Source organism: Harpia harpyja, chromosome 2 (assembly GCF_026419915.1).
Source record: "Harpia harpyja isolate bHarHar1 chromosome 2, bHarHar1 primary haplotype, whole genome shotgun sequence".
NCBI lineage: Eukaryota > Metazoa > Chordata > Aves > Accipitriformes > Accipitridae > Harpia > Harpia harpyja.
Window position 1 is genome coordinate 24,670,894 of NC_068941.1, and position 20,150 is coordinate 24,691,043.

The window sequence follows — 20,150 nt, forward strand, 5'->3', positions numbered from 1 at the left end:
ATATTTCAAGAAATTCAACCACATACCAAGGAAGATGCGCAGCACAATCACACATTGCACAGCCACATCAACCCTCACCTCTGAGCAAAGCTGCACCCAGTGGCTGTGCTTGTGCGACTTTGTGTGAGCAAAGCACAGGGGAAGGTGAGACATCTCAGCTTCAGATCAGGAAAACAAGAAATTCCCCCTCCCCAGGCAGCTTGTTTTTCATTTCATCTTTACAATTTTGACCAACATCCCTTTCATCTGAAGAACTTGAAGACAAGCAAGTCAAAATTCATATTTTAATTTTATATATATATACACACACACGTGCAGCAATTCTTCCTCAGTAGAGAAGACAAACAAACAAAAGATCTGTGGCACAATTTCTTTGGAGAGGTTTTTTTTCTTTTTTTACTTTTTTTTTTTAAGCTGTATCACAGATCTGATTTTTGTCTTTTTCAAGGACTATAAAAGGCAGCTACTTCTAATTCACAGAAGCCTTAGAGTGCGGATTCAGTGCTGAAGTCAAACACATCAGTCTCCTCCTCTCACTTATTTGCACATCTTTTCCCACTGGAGACTCCATTTTGCAAGAGGTTTGGCATCCTCATTTCTCCATGGGGCTCTAACACTTTGCACCTCTCCCATGCCCAGGCCACTCCTGTGTCCCAGCACATGAAGAGCTGCTGTGAGAGGGGAGGACTAGCGTGTCACTCCCCACAGGACGAGGACCATTTAACAGATTTAAGACCAATGTTCTGTGTTCAAGAAACCTGACAATTTTTAAGGACGTTTTCACTGAGAATTGCGGATTTTATTTACGCTCGAAAATGATGAGTAAAGCAGGGTGAAAAAAAAGAGACAAACCCAACCCTGTATGATAACAGTTGAAATAGAAATCCCACAGAAATAACCTAGAAATGCAAGGACAGAGCGGCTGGCAGCTGAACAGACAGGCAGCCGTTTGACCAGTGCACCACAATTCACGTGCTGCCTGGAGACCTGATGACACGAGCCCTACTGGCACCCACAGCACTACCGTACGCATTCATGTCACAAAGAAAATACCACCCATGAAACCTACAGCTCCTGCCCTCCTTTCCAGATTGCATCTTGCTCAACCCCACTTCCCAGGGACCTCTGGAAAAACAAGACAAAGCAAAAGCCTGACACCGAATCTTAACTAGCTCTTCTCTGAACAGCAAGGAGAGTTCATGAGCAAGTTCAGAGCCTGCTGCACCTCATGTGTAACAAGCAAACAGTTGCACAAGTTGGAGCAACTTTCAGAAATACCTTTCAGCTGCCACAGACCACATACGGGCTGGTACATGCCTTCAAATATTAAAAGCGAACAGAAAAAAGCTATTGGTTGGAATGCAGTTTTGCTGGCTCAACAGAAGTGGACAACATTGCCATTTTGCTATGATATGAAACACTGGACCCAAAGAAAACCTTAAACTCAGCAATACTGAGTAGGAGAGGAGAAAAACGCAGCAGGAATTTCAGGAACCCTGTAGCTTGACAAAACACATCGCAAACCAGCAGTGATCGCACGCTGTCATTGCAACATGCACAACTCCTCATTTCAGGAACACAAATTTTAAAGAAACACAATCAGAAATGCTGATGGTGGCCCAGGAACACTGTTGGTTTCAGGTAGAGACAGGGGTTACTAAAAGTGCAATTAATATAAAGCAAGCACAGGCTGCCAACGGGCTATTTTAGTGTTTGGAGAGCAGCATAGGGCTGAGAAACTGTAATCAACTTTAATGCAGCTGTTTTGCCAAACATAACATTTGTCTTTGAAAAGGGTAAGCCAAGCCAAAGAGAGAAAGCAAGCTAATCTATAATGTATAACAAATCTCAAAATAAATTAAATGTGGTTGCAAAATTAGGTTTGGTCAATAAAGGCTCAATAAATAAATAAACAACAACAAAATATTATTGCAAAACAACCCCAAAATATTTTTGGCAGTTTTAGCCCAGGGTGGGCCGCTGCCCCAGGCAGAAATCTGAGCGGGGTGGTCAACGCCTGCTGCAGCCCTATGGCCTCCTGCTCCCCCTTCTCCCTCCCTGGCTTTTGGATGACCTCCCCTGCTGGCATGTTGCACTTCCTTCCTCTGCATCCCTCCTTCCACTCCCCATCTCCACTCCACCTCCAAAACTAATCCTCCTTGCTTTTGCCCCAAGCAAGGAGTCTGGGAAACATGCCTTTTGGGGTGTGAGGGGGAAGGAAATGGAGGGACAGAGGATCCGAGTAACCCAGGAAAAGCAGCTACACCCTGACCAGCAGACAGGACAGCTCGTGTCCAACTACGCCTCGCACCCCACTGAAACCAGAACAAAATTCACAGACGCTTAATCCACGTATGTATGGCCACAACCACAAGCTATCTTCCTATGCTCTTTTCTTACCCTCCATGCATCTTGCAACCAGCCTGGGGCCAACCTGGTTTCGTGCCACTTGAAAGACTAATTGATGGCAATGAACTGAGTCCCAGTCCCACCGCGCCTGAGCAAACGCACCACCAAGCTCCTCCTGCCTAGTCTGTAGCTAAAAATCCCACCAGATGCTCATCTGGGGATGTTTCACATTTCTTTTTTTTTGACTAACTAGATATTTTTTCCTTTTATTCTTACTTCAATACCAATTTTGCCATTGGGATTTTAAGCATGCAGTGAAAAAGTGCATTGACCCCCAAAAAGTGTACATTCCTATGTACAACATCTGTAACAGCAACATATCTAGCGGGTATTAAAACAGGTTTCAGTATCGTCTACAATTTACATACTACATTAGAAAACCACATCCATTATTAGCAAACATCTTAGGTGCAATGCCTGTTGCAGAAAGGACCTGAATTATACACATGAATTATATCACAATAGTGCATAGAGAGATGCAAAAATCATTCTTCCAAGGAACAGTTACATTGCCTGACATAAAACAAAAAGTGGGAAAAGCCCCAAACAAGAAGTGTAAGGCCACTGCAAAGAGATCACCTTGCACAACCAGTGAGAAGCAGAGCTACCACGGGGCATGAAATCCTGCAGCATTACCCAAGGGAATTCCTCCTTGCAGCACTTTAGAAATGTATCCATGAACTAGACCTGAGCAGACCCTCCTCCCAGCACCGAGCCCTGCAACACCTTTGTGGCAAACATGGAGCAGTACGCTTCAACTACTATCTTTGTGCCTTGTCTCCTTGTTTTCTTATTTAACTTGTTCAACTGCATGCAACCAACCCATGGGATTTTCCTGTCAGCAAGCGCTCAGAGACAGACTTTGCTGGCTGTCAGCGGCTGACCCCAGCACAGTCTTCCCTGAATCTGTTTCGGGAGGATAGGAGGCAGATTTCTTGAGTCATGACCCTCCTGCCACTCTGAGCATCTAGATTTGCACCCATTCTTGTTCCTAAAGGAAAGGGCAAGGGGCAATAAACAGGGGAGCAATTGAAACAGAGACTTCTTGTACAGAAATTCATGCTTAAACCTCATTCAGAAGGGAAACACTAAGACCATTCAGAGAGAAAAGGCAAATTACAATTTCTCTACAAGAAGCTGAGAACATGAGGACTCTTGCAACAACTCATAACAAATAGGCTACTTCATTTATTGTTTATTTCCCCATATGAATGAATCAACCATCTCGGAAACTCCATCACACACAGGGCAGAAAAAGTTATTTACAAAAGGGACATACATCCCCAAAATAAGTTTAAGATGTACAGATTTATAATGGGAACCAAGAGGGAGGGGAGAGGACAAAACCAAAAACAATGACGTTGCAGTCAGACTTTGACTTTCAGTTACAGAAGAGATCTCTATCTCCATGTAAGTGGGGTTTTCAACTATTAAATAAATGGCATCTTAAAAATAGAACATTTGAGAATTTCAACACATGTATTATTTCTTCTAAATAAATATTGCATGGAAATGATTCTACTTTGCCACCATAGCTGCCTCCTCTCCTCCTGGGACTCAACCACCACCTCTGTTTTTCCTTGGATTCATGGTTTTGTTTCCTAATGGCAAATGCTATTTCCTCCACTGTTATGTTTTGGTTTGGGTTTTTTTGTTTGTTTGTTTGGTTTTTTGGTTTTTTTTAAAGGCCTGAACAGGCCCAAGTCAAAATGATGAGCATCCTTCCTAACCTTTTGCAGGCCTCTGACCTGGCTCAAGGTTGAAATACGATGGCTTTTCAAAAATTTCCTATTATTTAAACAGTCTTCTCCATGACCTGAAACCAAACATAGCTTCCTGCTATCTAGCTTGGTACTGAGGCTTCCACTGATGGCTTTTGAAATGAGAGCCCCCGAATAGCGCCCCACATGCCTGTAACACAAACTGCCTGTGATCTCATTTCCTCCAAAGCCTGGGGGAGCGGGAGCAGTTCTTGCACAACTGCCTTTGTACGGTAGCAGAGCACATGCTGCCTTTTCCCAACTGTAAAGAAGCAAATGCCAGTAGTTCATCTGCCTTCGCTGGGTGTCTTCTTACCAACTTTGCTCGCCCGGCACCCTTGCATGAGCTTTCCTAGGAGCAGGACAACAGATTATCACTCTCTGGACAGTAGAGCGCCCAAAGAACAGGCGAGGACAGGACCTGGTGCACCCACGGGCTGCACCAAGCTGGATGCAGGAGCGGGGCAGCCGCACACCCTGCCTCACAGGTTGTGGCAGGCAGTCGCCCTGGGGCTGGCAAGCCACGAGCAAGCGGCTCTCTGACAGGAACCTGGCCTGGCAGCAGGGAGGGAGATGGGTGTATGCGAAATGAAGTACCAGGGGTACCCATGTCCCTGCTTCACCTTATGCTTCCCCCTAACACTTTGCTATCATTCTTACAGACTCCCACAGCGGTTTTCAGGTTCAATAAAGCTTTCTGCCTGCCTTCCTCCTCCTCAGCTGGTGATCCTAAAAATAGCTTTGAAGACAAAGTCAGAAGAAGGCATTGACCCACTAGTATGGAATCAAGCTCCAAAGTGCACGTCAAGCCTTCAGGCCGGCTGGCCATCACTGTGCTTCCTGAGAACAAAACAGTTAACACTGAGCCTCTCTCTGTCCCTGGCTTACTCAGAGCAGTTGTTCCTCCAGGGAGGAGGAGTACAAGTGAAGTTTGATAGGTAAAACGGGGAGGGGGGGGGACACACACATGGACCTTCCTTCCATTGGTTAGGACAACTTATCCCTGAAATGCACTAAGGCTTTTGATAAAGTGAACATAAAAGGACAGTGTCTTGAAGGTGCGGGAAGACCCTGCCACGATCCTGGCAGTCCTGCGCTGCCAGGGGAGACAAGAGGAGAGCTCCCTTGTGCTCGGGACGAGGGCAGGGCCACAGCACACTCCTGCCAGCTCCTCCCAGAGGCAAGAGGACTCCAGGCTTCCTCGTGGCAGGGGCCATTTCTACAGAAACTACTTCTGGAAATGCAGACCTTTTGCTGATATTTATTTACTCTCCATTTTCAGAAGTCTCAAAACCACAAGAAGGTATTTTACAAAGGGGGTACTGCTACACGCATGCAGACCTGTTCCTCCATCCTGAAATTATGTGGAAAAGGGAGCTAATTCTTTCCTGTAAGCACAATTATTTTGGGATACCATCCTTCTCTTCGCCATTCCCACAGGTCTGTCAGAGATAGGGCGAGGGATGCGAGAGGCAACCAGAGGGCTAAGGCACACTATTAGATACGAGGACGGCAGGACGCTGCTGTCACACAACAGGAAATCTTTGGGTAGAGAAGACCGTCATCCTACTGAATACACTAATGCCATGGATGCTGCCTTCACTGTTACTGTCACCTGCAAAATTGCAATTTCAAAAATGCAGCTCCTGACAAGGAAAAAATGCTTGCAAACAGTTAATTATCCCTTTTGTGTTCTCTTGACAGATTTCTAAGTTGCTGGGCCCATCCTGTAGTTTGGCTGAGAAAAAGCACAAGTTATCTCCCACATGAAGGATGCCCTACTTTGGTACCAAATCCTGCTCTTAGATATTCACTGAGACCAGCAACGGTTGCAGGCAAATACCCAAATGCAAAATTTGTCTTATGTTCCACATTCAGCCACTTAGTCCCTCCTTAAACAGAAGTGATTCTTCCCCATGTAAGCTCTCAGACTCAGAACCATGTCCAAGCAATCAGAGTGACCCAGTACAGCTGTCCACCCCCACCCATCGGAATGACAAAAAGCAACCAGTCAAGGAGTCCTCAGTGTGAGTGACATCCCTCTACCACAGAAGAAAGGCAGAGCTGTTTGCAACCACACCTGGTCATTTTGCCACCCCAACTGGTTTTGGCTTACAAGGCTTAAACCAAGCAAGACCCTAAGTAACATAGTTCGAGTGCTAAGGGCTTCTGTGTGCGTGAGTGCATGGCAAGGAGGAGGACCAAAGCAGCGATGACTTAAAAAGTGAACTTGCAGCACTGAAGGCAGCGGCTTCCCCCGATTCTCAGGACAGCAGCTGGCTGACAAATGCAAGAGGGTGAGGTTGGAAAGCAGGCAAGGCAGACCACTTTGCTGTTTTTATTGTAACATAATGCTTTTCGGTGCTGATGAGGTTGTTGCTACTTGCCATCTGAGTAACAAAGACACCAAAGATTGCATCCATGCTTGGAAAAACATTTCTCTGACATGTCTTCTGGGCACACAACTGTTGTAGACTGTGGGATGTTGCATAATAACCTCTGGAGGCAGATTTCCTTCTTGTCGGCACTTCTTCATGTGTGATTATTGTCCTGCTGGTTATTCGTAATAGAAATGTTTATAGACCATCAATACGTTAGGCCATTCAGACAATTCATTGCACTTCATCGTTTTAAAGGAAGGTGCCATCAATGCTAAGGCTTTCCTCCATCTCTTCTTTTTCAAGGCAGCAAAGCACTACCCTAAAAACGCAGTTCAAAGTTTTTCCAGTGTAACCAGATCCCTTCCACCTTGTTTATTTTCCCTTGCAGGTGCTTTGTATCCAATGATTCAACAAGTTAGACTGTTTCTGAGGCTTCAAAAGTGCAAAAAAGTTCAAGGTACTTAACCACCTTGAGCACCAGTTAAGGCGTATTTGTTTCCAGTCTCAGCCACTGTAAACCCTGTCTAGTGTAGTGTACCAGTTCGGTCATGCTACTGTTCAGTGCCAGAGCGCACGTCACTGTGCTGAGTTCAGCAAAAAACTCTGGAAAAAGGGGAGGGAGAGAGAAAACATTTGGTTGGTTTCACAAAACAGGCACGTCTGACAGGCTAGGGGGCAGCGAGGAGCGACAACAGCAGCACACTGACAGTTGGCAAGTCCCATTAAACATTGTTAATGCAGAGAGGTCAGCAATATTAGAAGGCTGGGAAGTGTAATAAGTACATGAGGCACAGCACGTGAGAGGAAAATCACACTCACACACACATACACACACTGAACCGCCTCCCCAGGTGCTGGCTTTAAAAGGACATCGAGACTCCATGGTAGGTGGGCAAAAGTTTGGGTGTTCATACCTCAGTTACTGCTGTGTGCTTCCCCCAGATTTTAAACAGGCCAAATTTGAGTGTCTTTCTGAGTGATGCTGGGAAGCACACACAGCTGTCATCAGACTGGTCCCTTTCCTTCATCCATCCTCAAACTTTGGAGACATCATGATTTCTCAACTGAACAGGTTTAAAAAATTACATAGCTTGCCAGGCTATACAGCTCAGATTTGGGTTGCTTATAGCTGGGCATGTCAGGCAGATTTAACAGAGTCCTCCTACCCTGCCACCAACTTGAGGCACCACGCTCCTCCTCCCACATGGGCAGGAGATGGCTCTTGCAGCATATCTGAATCTGCTGGGAGGTGCCGGCAGGCTGCATGCCCTGCTTTGTGCTGGCAATCATCTGTGCAGGTGACAGTGAGTTACGGGAAATTATCACACCTATTCCTTTCCAGTCACCTTTCCAAGATATTCCTGCATGACCTGCCTTCCAGTGACATGGGCTCGTCCCAGTCCCTCGGTCCCTCCAGCCTTGATCGTGTTGCCAGATACCTTTTCAGAAACCACCCGTTCTCAGCTCTCCTTTTTTACACACAAAGATTGAACCTGGAGGCTGAAGATTTCTGCTTGGCTGTGCAAGGAACTCTTCAGCAGCAGAGAGCACACTTTCATTCTAATACTTTCCAATTCAGAAGCAGAGAACACATTTCCCCTGATTTTCCTCCTTTTGTGTACAAAGTGGGTATCCATTCCCTCCATGGGAAACAGAAGAGCTGTAAGCAGAGACAAGGAGTCCGAACACCCTGCCTGAGCAACCAGAAGATAATCTGATCTGTGACCACAGTACTTTGTGAAAGGAGAGTGACTTCACATGCACACGTGCAACCTCAGCTTGTCCTTGCTGTGGGAAATCAGAGGCCGGAAGACAACCTGTTACAGCCTCATGATCCACGGTGCTGCTCTGCATTACAGTGAGGAGCTGGGTCCTGCGCTGGAAGCACCTGGGTGTGGACCCGCCAGAAAGCACTTCAGCTCTGCACAAGTGACTTGGACATCAGTTACAACTAACTGCTTTCCACTAACTTATGACTTCCCTGTTTAAGGGAACTCGATAGCTGAAGGCCACTGCTCTTTCCTCTTCTTCTTATGCCCTATGAATTGCACAAAAGATTCAAGGATATGGCTTTTTTTTTAGTTTTAGGTACTCACTCTCTGTACCTCTTAGCATCTGTACATTACACTGAATATCAACAAGTTCCAGTTCTGAAATTCCTCCACCATCCTGAACAGTGACAACAACTGCTAAGCCTACATGAGTATTTACTGTTCTGCACAGATCTACTCTCTTAGGAGTATTTACTATCCCAGTCATCATTCCCCTACATCAAAACAGCAACACATAGCAGGTTTTGAATTTAGTCTTGATTGATGCAAGATTGTGCTCAGGCTGCCCTCCCACAGGTTTTCCTCCATGACTCATTCCTCTGGCTTACCAGCAGCATCCACTGCTCCTTCTATGTGACAGTCTTTTATCAGCCTTTTGAGGCTATAATCCAAAATACTACACATGAATTGCTGCTGCGAGCACAGATTTGCTCAGAGGACAGCCAACAACTGGAGTTACTTTATTCAAAGGTGACTTGCAAAGCCTTTTGAATTTCAGCAACTGCCTCATTAGTGTGAGTATTTTTACAGCCTTCCAACAATTCAGCCTGGCACATCATGTTTATTTTCTTTCGCAAGTTTGCCAATAGATCATGGCAAAACATCCCTTTGCCCACAGTAGCTCACAAAACTTTGTGTTTTATGGAAAACGACACTGCAAATGCCACATGGGATGGCAGGTTACAGACTGAACTGCACCTGCTCTAGGGCTTTTGATTATTCACCACTGCTTGTACCACAGGACAACACAACATTTTTAACAACAAAACTGTAAAATAAAAAAAAAGTAGGAGCAATTTTAGGAAATGCTGCTTGGCAAATACTGGTCACATGCCCAGCAAGGACTCCAACTGAAGTGCTGCTCAGCTTCTCTGTTATGGAGAGAAGCCAGCTTCACCGTTTTCAAGACAAAAATACCTGCAAGTTTGACAAACAAACTAAAACACAAGGCTATAGGCCAAAAAGCTGTTTTTAAAGAAAATGGACCAATTCAGAAAAGCTAAGCGCCCCAAAGGGAAAAACAAACAGAAAAAAAACCCTTATGCTTCTTGTGTTACCATGGAGCAAGTTGGCTGGTTTCCTGCACTTGATACCCTCATCCCTTAGCTCTTAGACATTTGAGGATGCCAAGACAACCTTTTAATTGGAACACTCATCATTATATCACCATCAAGTATCTCTGCCAATAACCTGCCAATAAGCCATAGCTGTCTATTTCAACATTTTTACTGCTTTGTTCTTTAGGTATGGTGTTTGCTACACTGAGTGTTAGGATTTAAGCAAGTACATACACATAAACACAACACATAAGACAGAAAAGCCAGAGGGCAAAAACTTACCCTTATTCTTCCTGACCAGTGCATCAGCCCGTTCCCAAATATCATACGCATAGAGGATATAGGAAGTAATGTTGACGTAGGAAGAGGTGATGCTTGGGATATTATAAGGGACAGTGACTGAAGAGCCAATGCTGTTGCCACTGCAGTTGCTAGCATTCGATCCTGGCTGAGAACTCACAGAACCGGCAGGAGAGGGCATTGGAGAAAGAGGAGAAGGCATGCCTGTGCTTCTGCAGGAGAAAGAAACACCACCACAAACATTTCATTTCAGAGTTGAAAGTCTTGCCACAAGACTGCCTTATGCCAGGAGCTATCCAGTATCATCTAGGCCTGCAGCATAGAGTGGAGTGTTAAAAACCGAGATGCGTTCAGCTAGATAACAGGTAATTGTCCTTTGAGTGCAAGGCCAAGGTTTTTGAAGTGATTTGCGACTCTAAGGACTCCTCTTGACAAAAGAAAATGTGGGACCAGACATCAGAAAGGGCCACCCACCCACCTTCCAAAATCTACACCTCCTTGTGCAAGCCTTCACCAGATTCTCTAAGTGTTTTTTGCTAAAGACTTCCATTTCAGGCATGCTGAAGCTCCCCACCTACGGAGGCTGGAGCTTTCTGACAGCTAGTCAAAGCAGCCAGGTCAGCCTACACACACTTATTTATAGATCTAGGGAAGCTAAATGCAGTCAGCTGCCCGCCTTCCAGACACAGGCTGGCTTCATCACATCGCTTCACCCCCACCACTTCAACCAACCTAATTTTAGTCACTGGTATGAGAGAGCTTCCACCACTGCTCTTGGGAGACCATTTAATTCCCAATAACCTACACTGTCCAAGGTGGCAGAAAAATAACTGGAATTTCAGCATCACTACTGAAGACCAAACAACCTTCTTTCAACTGCAGAGTTTAAAAGGGACAGACGTGGAGCTGGATAGCTATCTGCCAAATGCAATTACCACAGTATACAGAAAAACTCTTACTCATTGCCATTAAAACACAGCACCAGTCTGCCGGGCATTGGGTCAAACACTGTTATGTGACATCTTGCCTTTCACTTTTGCTGCCACATATGCAGCAACACTGCTGCAGATACATAGAAAGGACAAAATGCTCAATAACTCACAAATTAGAAAATTAGTTTCTTTTTCTTAATTGGTGACTGAGGTAAAGAGAAAAATATTAAAGTATCACCTCAAAGTTATGCTACCACAGGGTGAAGGCATAATCCTACTGGACAGTGGCCAGGGAGATGGGGATGGTACCCTGTTAAGTCTGAAACGATCTCTAGATGAGAGCGACAGAACAGAACAAAGATGACAACAACAGGCACTCTGAAATAGCATAGTGATGCTACCTTCCTTGCTCCTCTGACCTGTTTCTCTGGTGGAGAACTGCTCTGCCTGATACGCAGTAACTCTGGACCTCATAACAAAAAAAGCCCCTTTCCAATGAGAAAAGACAGGAAAGAGAGAGCAGAAACCTACTCATGCCCCCTAACAGTATGATTTCAGGTGGTAAGAAAGAGCGAGTGGTGAGGCACTCAAACGCAGCTTGCAACTCAAATACTCTGGATACTGTTTTCACTCACACCCTTATAGACGCATCACAACATACATATTTTTAAATCTTACCTTGCAACACATGGAGAAGGTGCTTGTGTTACTCTGGAAGAACTCTGCAGTAAGGAACAGAACTCTTGTCAGGTTTGGGCTATTCAGCCAACATCAGTAACTACTGCAGCCATCCAGCTGGCAGCTTAGTAATACGCATGCCCTACCTTGAAGTGGTCATTCAGGATCCTGGAATACTTTATTGCAGTGTCTTTTTTGTAACGAAACGTTGCCATGTGCAGAATGGACTGGCAGCGCATGCTGTGAACAGAAACACAACCAAGCGTAAGTGTTCACGCTCACTGCTGCTTGCTCAGCAGTCATCAGCCTTGTGGGATGGAGGCAGGCACACATCAGCTGTATTGCAAAGTCAAGAAAGCTCAGAATTTCTCCTCCTGCTCATCTTAAAGAAAGACTCTGTGAAAAAATCACAAGGGGGGGGGAACCAAAACAACCAAACAAGGAAGGGCCATGTCTGGTCTTTTACATAAAACAGGTGCCCAACCTCTTATAGGTGCCACAAGCTGAGTAAGCCTCTGTCCAGAAGTGCCTCAGCTATGTTCAGCTACAGCTTCAGTTACACAGCTCAAACACAGACAGCCAAATCGCATTCTTCCACCTTAGGTGAAAGCCCTTATGTGCTCTCAAGTTACCAGCAGATCAAATTTTAGAGCCTGTGCCTTCCACGTGTGGTCCCTTGTGATATCCCAGCTCACTTTAGAGATGTTCCTGTTCATTCTGGTTTTTACATTGTGGGTTTTTTTCCTTGCAGAACTCTGATTCCCATTTAACTCATTCTTTCGCCCCTGAAAGTAATGGGTCCTTCACTCTATAAAGTCTAAAAACAGAATATGAAGGCGCAGAACAACAGTTACGCACCATAACACGGCAAAGATTTTTTCTTGTGAAGATGCTGAGGAGTCTGTAAAGGATTTCAATGTCATGATGAATCTAAGGAAACAAACAGAATCTTGTCAGTCATCAGGGCTCTGAAGTCCCACTGTTTATGAAAAACCAGTGCATGCCGTTATCTCAAACACTGGTCCAAAAGTCAGGAAACCTGCCCCGAGTTCTTAGTCCTGGCAGCAAGTGCTTTGTATGATCTTGAGCAGAGGACTGTCTCAAAACACCTTGTTTTCCACGCAGCAGGAACAGATGTGTCCCCTTATGTGACTCGCTCTCCTCTTACACTGATTAATGGGCAACATCCCTACAAGTAGATGCCCCCCTGTGGGCCACCTACAGGCCTGAGGCCCAGAAGAGGTGCCCCCACCACTGACTACAACACTAATTCAAGTGTTTCTGGACAAGACAGACATCTCAGTGGAAATGTTTCTTTTGGCAAAGAACAAATAAGCAAACCTCCTTTTTGAAAACAAAGCAACAGTAGCATCTTGGAAATGCAGTCCATCAAGACCAAAAAGCAAACAATGTAATTTAAAAAGTTTGAAGACTACCACAAAAAAAACCCCTGACAGCTCTTTCAGCTCTAAGGCAAGAAGTCAAATCAGCTCTCGAAAACTCACATAACCTGTAATTCCAATATGAATAAACTGATACCTGTCTCTCTTCTATCCAGTACATGGTTCCTTGGATTGCACTGCCTGTATATGTCATACTGTCTACTATCTACATACATCTACTATGGCTGTGAAATTAAACAGGGAACGTTGCTAAAAGAAACCCCAATAAAGTGCACTGGTACAAAGACACATGGGAGAAACCAGTAAAATCTGCCTTCAATCAAGCTGCAAGACCTTTGGGGCACAAAATGCTCTTCCACGTGCTATATTGTTGCTTTGATTTTTTTAACTGAAATACTATTGAGCTCACATGCAAAAGCAACTTCAGTTCTGGATAAAGTAAAAACTCCTTCATGTCCTCAATTATCTGACCCAGTTTCCTCTGGTGTACCTCAACTGCAAGGCTCAAATGCTGAGGAGGACATGGTGCCTACTTCTTCTGATAAGCAATGCTGAAACACATTTCAAAGGATTTGTCTCTGGTGCCTCTGGATGGTCTGTCTCATGCTTGTACAGCAACCCGAACTCTGCTCCATGGTGGGAATCCAGAGCTGCCACAGTTGCAAACAAGCAATGCAACTAACCCTTCCCCTCCAAACATGCTGCCTAACCATCATGCTTTGAAAACCACTTACTTGATGAGATCTATGGTGTCACTGAATATGCTGTAAGCCGATTTTGGTGCTGGTGCATCCGATTCCAAGGCAATCCCATACTCAATGAAGGAAAGGGCAGCATCTAGGTACTGAAAGGCCTTTCCAGTCTTGTCGGTCTATTGGGAAGAAAATTCTCATTTTTAGACTAAGACAAAAACTACTTCTCTCAAGTATACCTGAATTCCTTTTTTTTCCCCTAATTAGGCAGGATTTGAAGAAAGAAAAAGATGCAAGTCAGGCCTCCAGGTGATAATTAAAGGATTCTCAGCAGAACCCCTAATTCGTATCTCTTCCTCCTGCTCAACGTTTTCCTAAAGTAATTTATTACCTTCACATTTTTTGGATATTATTGTCTCGTCTTGGGGGCCTGCCTTGTGAGAGGCAGATGGGGCCTTCCCATTGCAGTATTCCCTCACTTCATTTTCACAGGTAAATGGCAAGTAGCAAATGTACATTATCTGACTGAGCCATAATTAGCAAAAAAATAGGTTCATTCATGCACGCTGTTAAACTGCACATAGTGGAGAAAGCCAGTTACATCTGCAAAGGGCACTTCCAAGTCTTGTTCACCAACAACATAGGATCCTGACATTTCAGAGTAAACTGTCTTAAAACTATCTTCCAAGGACTTTGTGATAGCTCTGCAAAGCAAACAGGCCTGCTAACCTGAGAAAACATCAGTTCTGAATCCTATTCTCTAGGCACATTCTCTAGATGTGTTTATAACAAAGGGAAATGCCTGAACATTTGGCAAATAAAGACAGCCTCCCCACATATGACTTGAACATACTCCATGTATGGAGTATGGAAGTAATGTTAGCCAGCGAATCTTATTCACATGCATGCAAGTATCAGGTTTGAATGCAAGAGCTGGTTAACATTTCTAGCACAGGGCCAAGACTTACCATTGCATCAGCCTTGTGCTTCAGCCTCTTGGCCTCTTCTATGTAGTATTCCATCGGATGCTGCCTGAATTGGGGACAGAAAGAGGAAAAACAGAAAACAGAGAAAAAGAGTAGGATAAAATTTACCTTCTTATCTACAGGATGGTATGAGTCCAAACATCCTGTTTTGGTAAGCTTGTTACAGCCTTATCAAACACACGTTACAATTACGATAGTCACTAAATGAATGTTGTCTGGATGTTCAGAAATACACAGCAGTTGAATGGACAGATAAAATGAACTGATTTCTTAAAAAATGTATGTTAGAATAACACTGAAAACTTACATTTCTAAATAAAAAAAACACTGGAGGTTAGGCTACTATGAGGCCAAGTTTACTTCTTCGCTCCCATGGAAAGACAGTAGTTACGTGATGCCCTATCATTCCTCAAGTACAATACCAGAAATACATTTTTGATTGAAACATACAGTAAACTCTGCAGTATGACACACTCAGACCAAAAGAGCTTGCATTCAAGTTACCTGCTTACAAGAGATATGGTGCGCAAGGCTTCTACAGATCTTGGTCTCAGTCAACACATAAATGATGATAAATTTGGACTGCACACATTTCTGTGCATTGGGATAATCTATTCACCATGGAAATGGCACACAGCCACCTGTGCACTAACAAAATGAGCAAGTGGAGAGTCATACCCTCTCAGAAAGTCAGTTGCCAGTTGCCTGCCCAGCACTCTGTCACAGAGGAGTTTGCCACTTGTCAAGAATCAGACAAATCAAAACCCATCACTTGTAGGCAGGCACAAAAGACACCTCCTCTCAGAGTTAAAAAGTACTTAATTTCTAGAGTAGCTTCCCTCAAACCAAGAACTGTTGTAATGAGACCTTTGCTTTGTGGTGGGTGGGCTAAGTCCCAGACACAAGAAGGCAGTACAGGGCAGGTCTCAGACAGCTCTCTCTCTCTCTCTCTTTCCTCCCCAAAGAAGTGATCAAGAAGCAGAAGCCTGGGTGGCTGCAGGGCCAGCCTTGTCTGGTGTCTTCAGAAAGTACAGGTGACGGGTGTAAAACAAAAACTTACTTTTCAAACTTGAGTTGAGGTCTCCTTGGCTTGGAGGTACCATTTGGCAAAGAAGGCACTGGGAAAGGATTTGTGACATCCCCTGCAGATCCCTGAAAAAAACACAGAGTGAAGATAAAGCTGGTTAGAGAGAGATGTCTAAATCAATTCCAAAGCTTGGCTTTCCTAAATTTCAAGAGAAAATGTTTATTTGTCCCAGGCATAGTCTATTCTCCAGGCTCTCCAGCTCTTCTTACTTTCTTCCCCAGCACCCCTTTCAATAATGGAAATGGAAACTTGGCATCTTACCTGACTGCTAGCAAGGTTTAATACCATTCAAACTTCTCCCAAGCATGGAGAAATTAAGTAGCAGGTTTCCTTGCACAATGGCTAAAATAGCAGTAAGGCTGCCAGCAGCACATTTTTCATGGCCACTAGCCAAGGCAGAATGGGTAATATCCATTCACACTTATTTCCAGCTTAACCACATGGAAATTTCTGATTCTCCATTACTAACTACATTATCAGGAAAAAGCAAGCAGTTAGAAGCCAGCTAATACAGCATGCACAGTCTGGCTTAACACACACACACACGACAACATCCTAGACCACACACACACAGCCATGAGTAAACAGCAATATAATTGAATTTTATAACCTCAAAATGCAAAGATCCAGCTGCAAGGATCATTAACAATTTTGTAAACAAGCTATAAAGCCTTATACCTAGGTTGCGGTCAAAAACACAGGTTGCTTGTTTCTTATTTTTAAGCAATCCACTCTTTCTTTTTGTAAACACACTTATTTTTACACCAATATTGTACTTGCAGTTGCCTACAGTCAGAAACAGTTACTACCATAAACATGATTCTCTTGCCTTTGTTTTTCACATGGTCACCCCTTCTCACTATGTTTCACTGGTAAGATTAAAACAGATGATGGAAAGTCAGCAGAGAAGTTACAACACAGGCTTTTGAGCTAGCAACATAAGGTCACAGATAGCCATTAAAGGGGTAAAAATGCTTCAAAGAGCTTTCTCTGGTGGCTGGTTTATCTTCCTTCCTTTCTAATATCCTCAGAGCATGTTTCTAAAGAGAATCACACAGCACCCATGGGTTGCAGGAAACATCCTGCCAGTTATAATGGATACCTACTTTGATGCCCTTTGAGAGCTCAGCGTGATTTCTCTCCACTTTCTTGTGCTTGGAGAACAAAGGATCCTTGTGGTTGCTCTTGTTCCTGGCAGTGTTATCCATGGCAGGCAGCTCGCTGCTCTCACTTTTGGGTCTCTTTTGGGCCATCTTAGTTGACTTTGGTGGAGGATGTACTGGAGACATGGGTGGCAGTGGCGGGGGTAGCAGGAGATCTTTCTTCTGGGTTTCAAGTGAAGTTTTTGATGCTCTGGAGATGGGAAGCAAATTCAGCAATTGGGATGAATATGGTGTACATATAAGGTAGGGATTTTTTAAAAACATAGTTACATCATGTGCCAGTTCTGTTTAAATTTCTCTGGAAGTGTGAAATGAGTTGTTAACATAAAGAATCCAACAAAAGCAAAACAAAACTTCAGGGACTTCACTGGCATTAGATAACACATCTTAAGCTGCCAACAACACACAAGCAAGTTGGTTTTCAAGTAGGAATAACCCTCAGGACTTATCATTGGAGTAAATGCTTGCAACCAGACTACGAGGATGTTGCAAAAAAGGCATCCCTCCAACACAGCCCCTTTTCACTGAAAGAGGGAGAGAGGCAATCACAGCAACTAAAATCCCTGGCACAAATCACTCAACAAGGCAAATGAACTGCAGCACTACCTCTCTTTCCCCATTATGGTAGAAGATATCTTCTATGGTCAGAGATACTCACCTAGACACTTGATCCTGTATGTGCTTTGACAGAACTAAACTGAGTCATTCCTTGCCAGGACTCGCCAGCTCAACTAGACAACACTATACAGTTGAGAGGATTCAAGTGATAGAGACTTAAAATGCAGTGCTTTTAAATGGCAGAGACTATCACATTTAATAGGATGGTGGCACATCAGATTTCTGATCATTTGAAGTTAGGATTACCAGGGAACTCTGGTAGCTCTAAGCAGCACCAAATAGCTCTAAACCTTGTTTCACTACTGCTCATTTACATAATTTTTATTCACCTTCTCAAAGTTTCCAGGAAAACACAGAGCAGTGAATCCCAACTCAGGGACTGCAACATCAGAAGAGGAGGAAATTAAGTTAAACCCAGTGAGAAGACCGAAGTGTAACATTGCACATCTTGCTTCATTCTGCTGTGCGTGCGACAGTCCTCTCCCCTCTTCCACAACCCATTTTTCCCGTGGTACAGTCCCTACTCACTGCACACAGCTTCACTACCTTGGTACAGCTGACGCTCCAGAGAGGACTATTTTACACAGAGCTCAGCAGCATCCCCTGACCTGATCCAGAGCCCTCTCTCCCCAAAAATGCATCCTATTCTTCCCACTCCGAAAGCCAGAACATGGCTAAAAGGGGTGCTCATTTTCACTGAGAAAAAGGGAGGAATGAACCACAGAAGTAATGCCCTTCCATTATTACCACAGCTGAAATATCCCTTCACCCAACTAAATGTTAGCCCCAACGTCTAAGTGCTTTCAGAGTACTTCAATGTTTTCTCTGCAGAAAAGCAGTTTACTCATATTGTCAGGACACAAACCTCAATGCTACATACCAATCCAAGTCAATACCTCAAATTCAAGCCACAATCAAGCAGGAATTGAATGCAGTAGCCCATAACTGACACAGGAGCCTCCCCTTCTCAGGAACACCGCCCATTTGAAGACATGCTCTTGGAAGCATTTGCTCCAGCAAAGACCTAGCCAAAATGCTGGCAGTACGCTGGTATGCAAATTATGGGGTAAGTTTCAGCAGATCTACCAGAAACACTGCAAATGCTATAGTGGAATACATGAGAAATTCCTGGCCATAAAGGCCACCTGAAATTCTAGACAGACCATAATTTAAAAGGCACACTGGTTGTGTCCCCATTAGGTCACATACAAAAAAGACAAAAACAAGATGATGATTTTAGTGGAGAACGCAAATGCTCCCTACCCACCTATACATACAAATCTGTTTTCTGGACTGGGCTTTGCACATTTCACCTCTATGCAAATTTGGGCCAGTCACAGTGAAAAGCCTACTGGCACTGCGGCATCTTGGTTTGGTTAGAGAAAGGGGGAGCTGCATATCCACGTGCTTCTGGAGCATCCCAGCTCAGCAGCCTCCCATGGCAGCAAGGTGAGAAAACAGAGCTCTGCAATATCCATCACATTCACCTCTGCGTTCTCAGCTGGGAGAAGACAGGTTCCACCTAGCACAGACACTGTGTGCACCAGCAGCCAGCCGCTAAGTGCTATTCAAAGTCTGTAACCGATGACAGCAAAAGCAGCTGAGGGAGTAGACAGTATCAGCATTAACACCTGACTTTTTTCTTTCATCAGGACCTGTCCAATTAAGAAAACAGCAATGATCACCAAGTCAAAATTTATGGACATACAGTTGCATTTAGTACAATATCCTTTCCCAAGAGGCTGCCAGAACTTGCTCTGCTGCGGACATGATTGCTCAATCATGGGAATAAGACTCACGACTTCTGGGCCACACTTTCAGCTATTTCACCTGCTTGCAGCAGGAGCCTGAGCAAGCAACTCAAATTTGTCTGCACCTCAATTTCTCCATGTGCAAAACATGTTCACATCATCTTCTCACCTTACAAAGACTCAGAGCTTTAAATGCATGTGAAGTACTATGAATCTGCTAAAAAGCTTTCTGCTGCTTCCCATGCAGTGAGAGCATGAACTTCCCCAAAATAAGTATGACAGTAGAACCCAGAATGAGGAAGACATGCGCAAAGAAAAAGAAGTTCGTAAGAATCATTGAATGGTTTGGGTTGGAAGGGACCTTTAAAGATCATCTAGTCCAACTCCCTTTTTAAAAGCATTTTAAGGCTAGTTCCATTTCTCATGAAAGCAGAAATAATTGATACTTGAACTCTCAAGTCTTACTCACCTAGAGTCATAGGATAGTTTCGGTTGGAAGGGACCTTTAAAGATCATCTAGTACAACCCCCCTGCAATGAGCAGAGACATTGTCAACCAGATGGCAAGTTCTCTTGCCATCCCCTGAAACACCTAAACCATTGTGCAGAACAAGCATATGCTACTCCCCACAGAACAGCTGCCACCTCCCAGATCACCTGGGCAATTGTCTGCTGAGAGATTACCACCACTTTACTTTGGAGAAGGGGAAATGACTCCTACATCCCAGCATGCAGGCAATCTACCACACTGTTTGCAACTCAAACAACGTATAATTTTTTTTGCACAAATTTGTTTCCTGCATCTGGTCTGAAAGACAGCAGTGCAAATGGTTGCCTACCAGCTTAGAAGGAAAAGTAGTACGGGCACAACTGGCAATTAAA

The 20,150-nt window shown here is 44.2% G+C and overlaps 1 protein-coding gene across 6 annotated transcripts in view; it reads right to left on the reverse strand.

Moving 5' to 3' along the window:
• Window positions 1–270: 270 nt before the first annotated feature.
• AFF1 (ALF transcription elongation factor 1) overlaps window positions 271–20,150 on the reverse strand; it is a 125,126-nt gene continuing 105,246 nt past the window's right edge. For all 6 annotated transcript variants that reach the window (XM_052772990.1, XM_052772958.1, XM_052772998.1 and 3 more), the window contains 9 exons: window positions 16,844–17,090; window positions 15,711–15,802; window positions 14,633–14,696; window positions 13,707–13,843; window positions 12,428–12,499; window positions 11,716–11,809; window positions 11,570–11,613; window positions 9,942–10,171; window positions 271–7,153 (listed from right to left, as the gene is read on the reverse strand). In XM_052772990.1, the coding sequence (XP_052628950.1) occupies window positions 7,032–7,153; window positions 9,942–10,171; window positions 11,570–11,613; window positions 11,716–11,809; window positions 12,428–12,499; window positions 13,707–13,843; window positions 14,633–14,696; window positions 15,711–15,802; window positions 16,844–17,090 (1,102 nt within the window). In that variant the 3' untranslated portion in view covers window positions 271–7,031. The remainder of the gene's footprint in view (window positions 7,154–9,941; window positions 10,172–11,569; window positions 11,614–11,715; window positions 11,810–12,427; window positions 12,500–13,706; window positions 13,844–14,632; window positions 14,697–15,710; window positions 15,803–16,843; window positions 17,091–20,150) is intronic.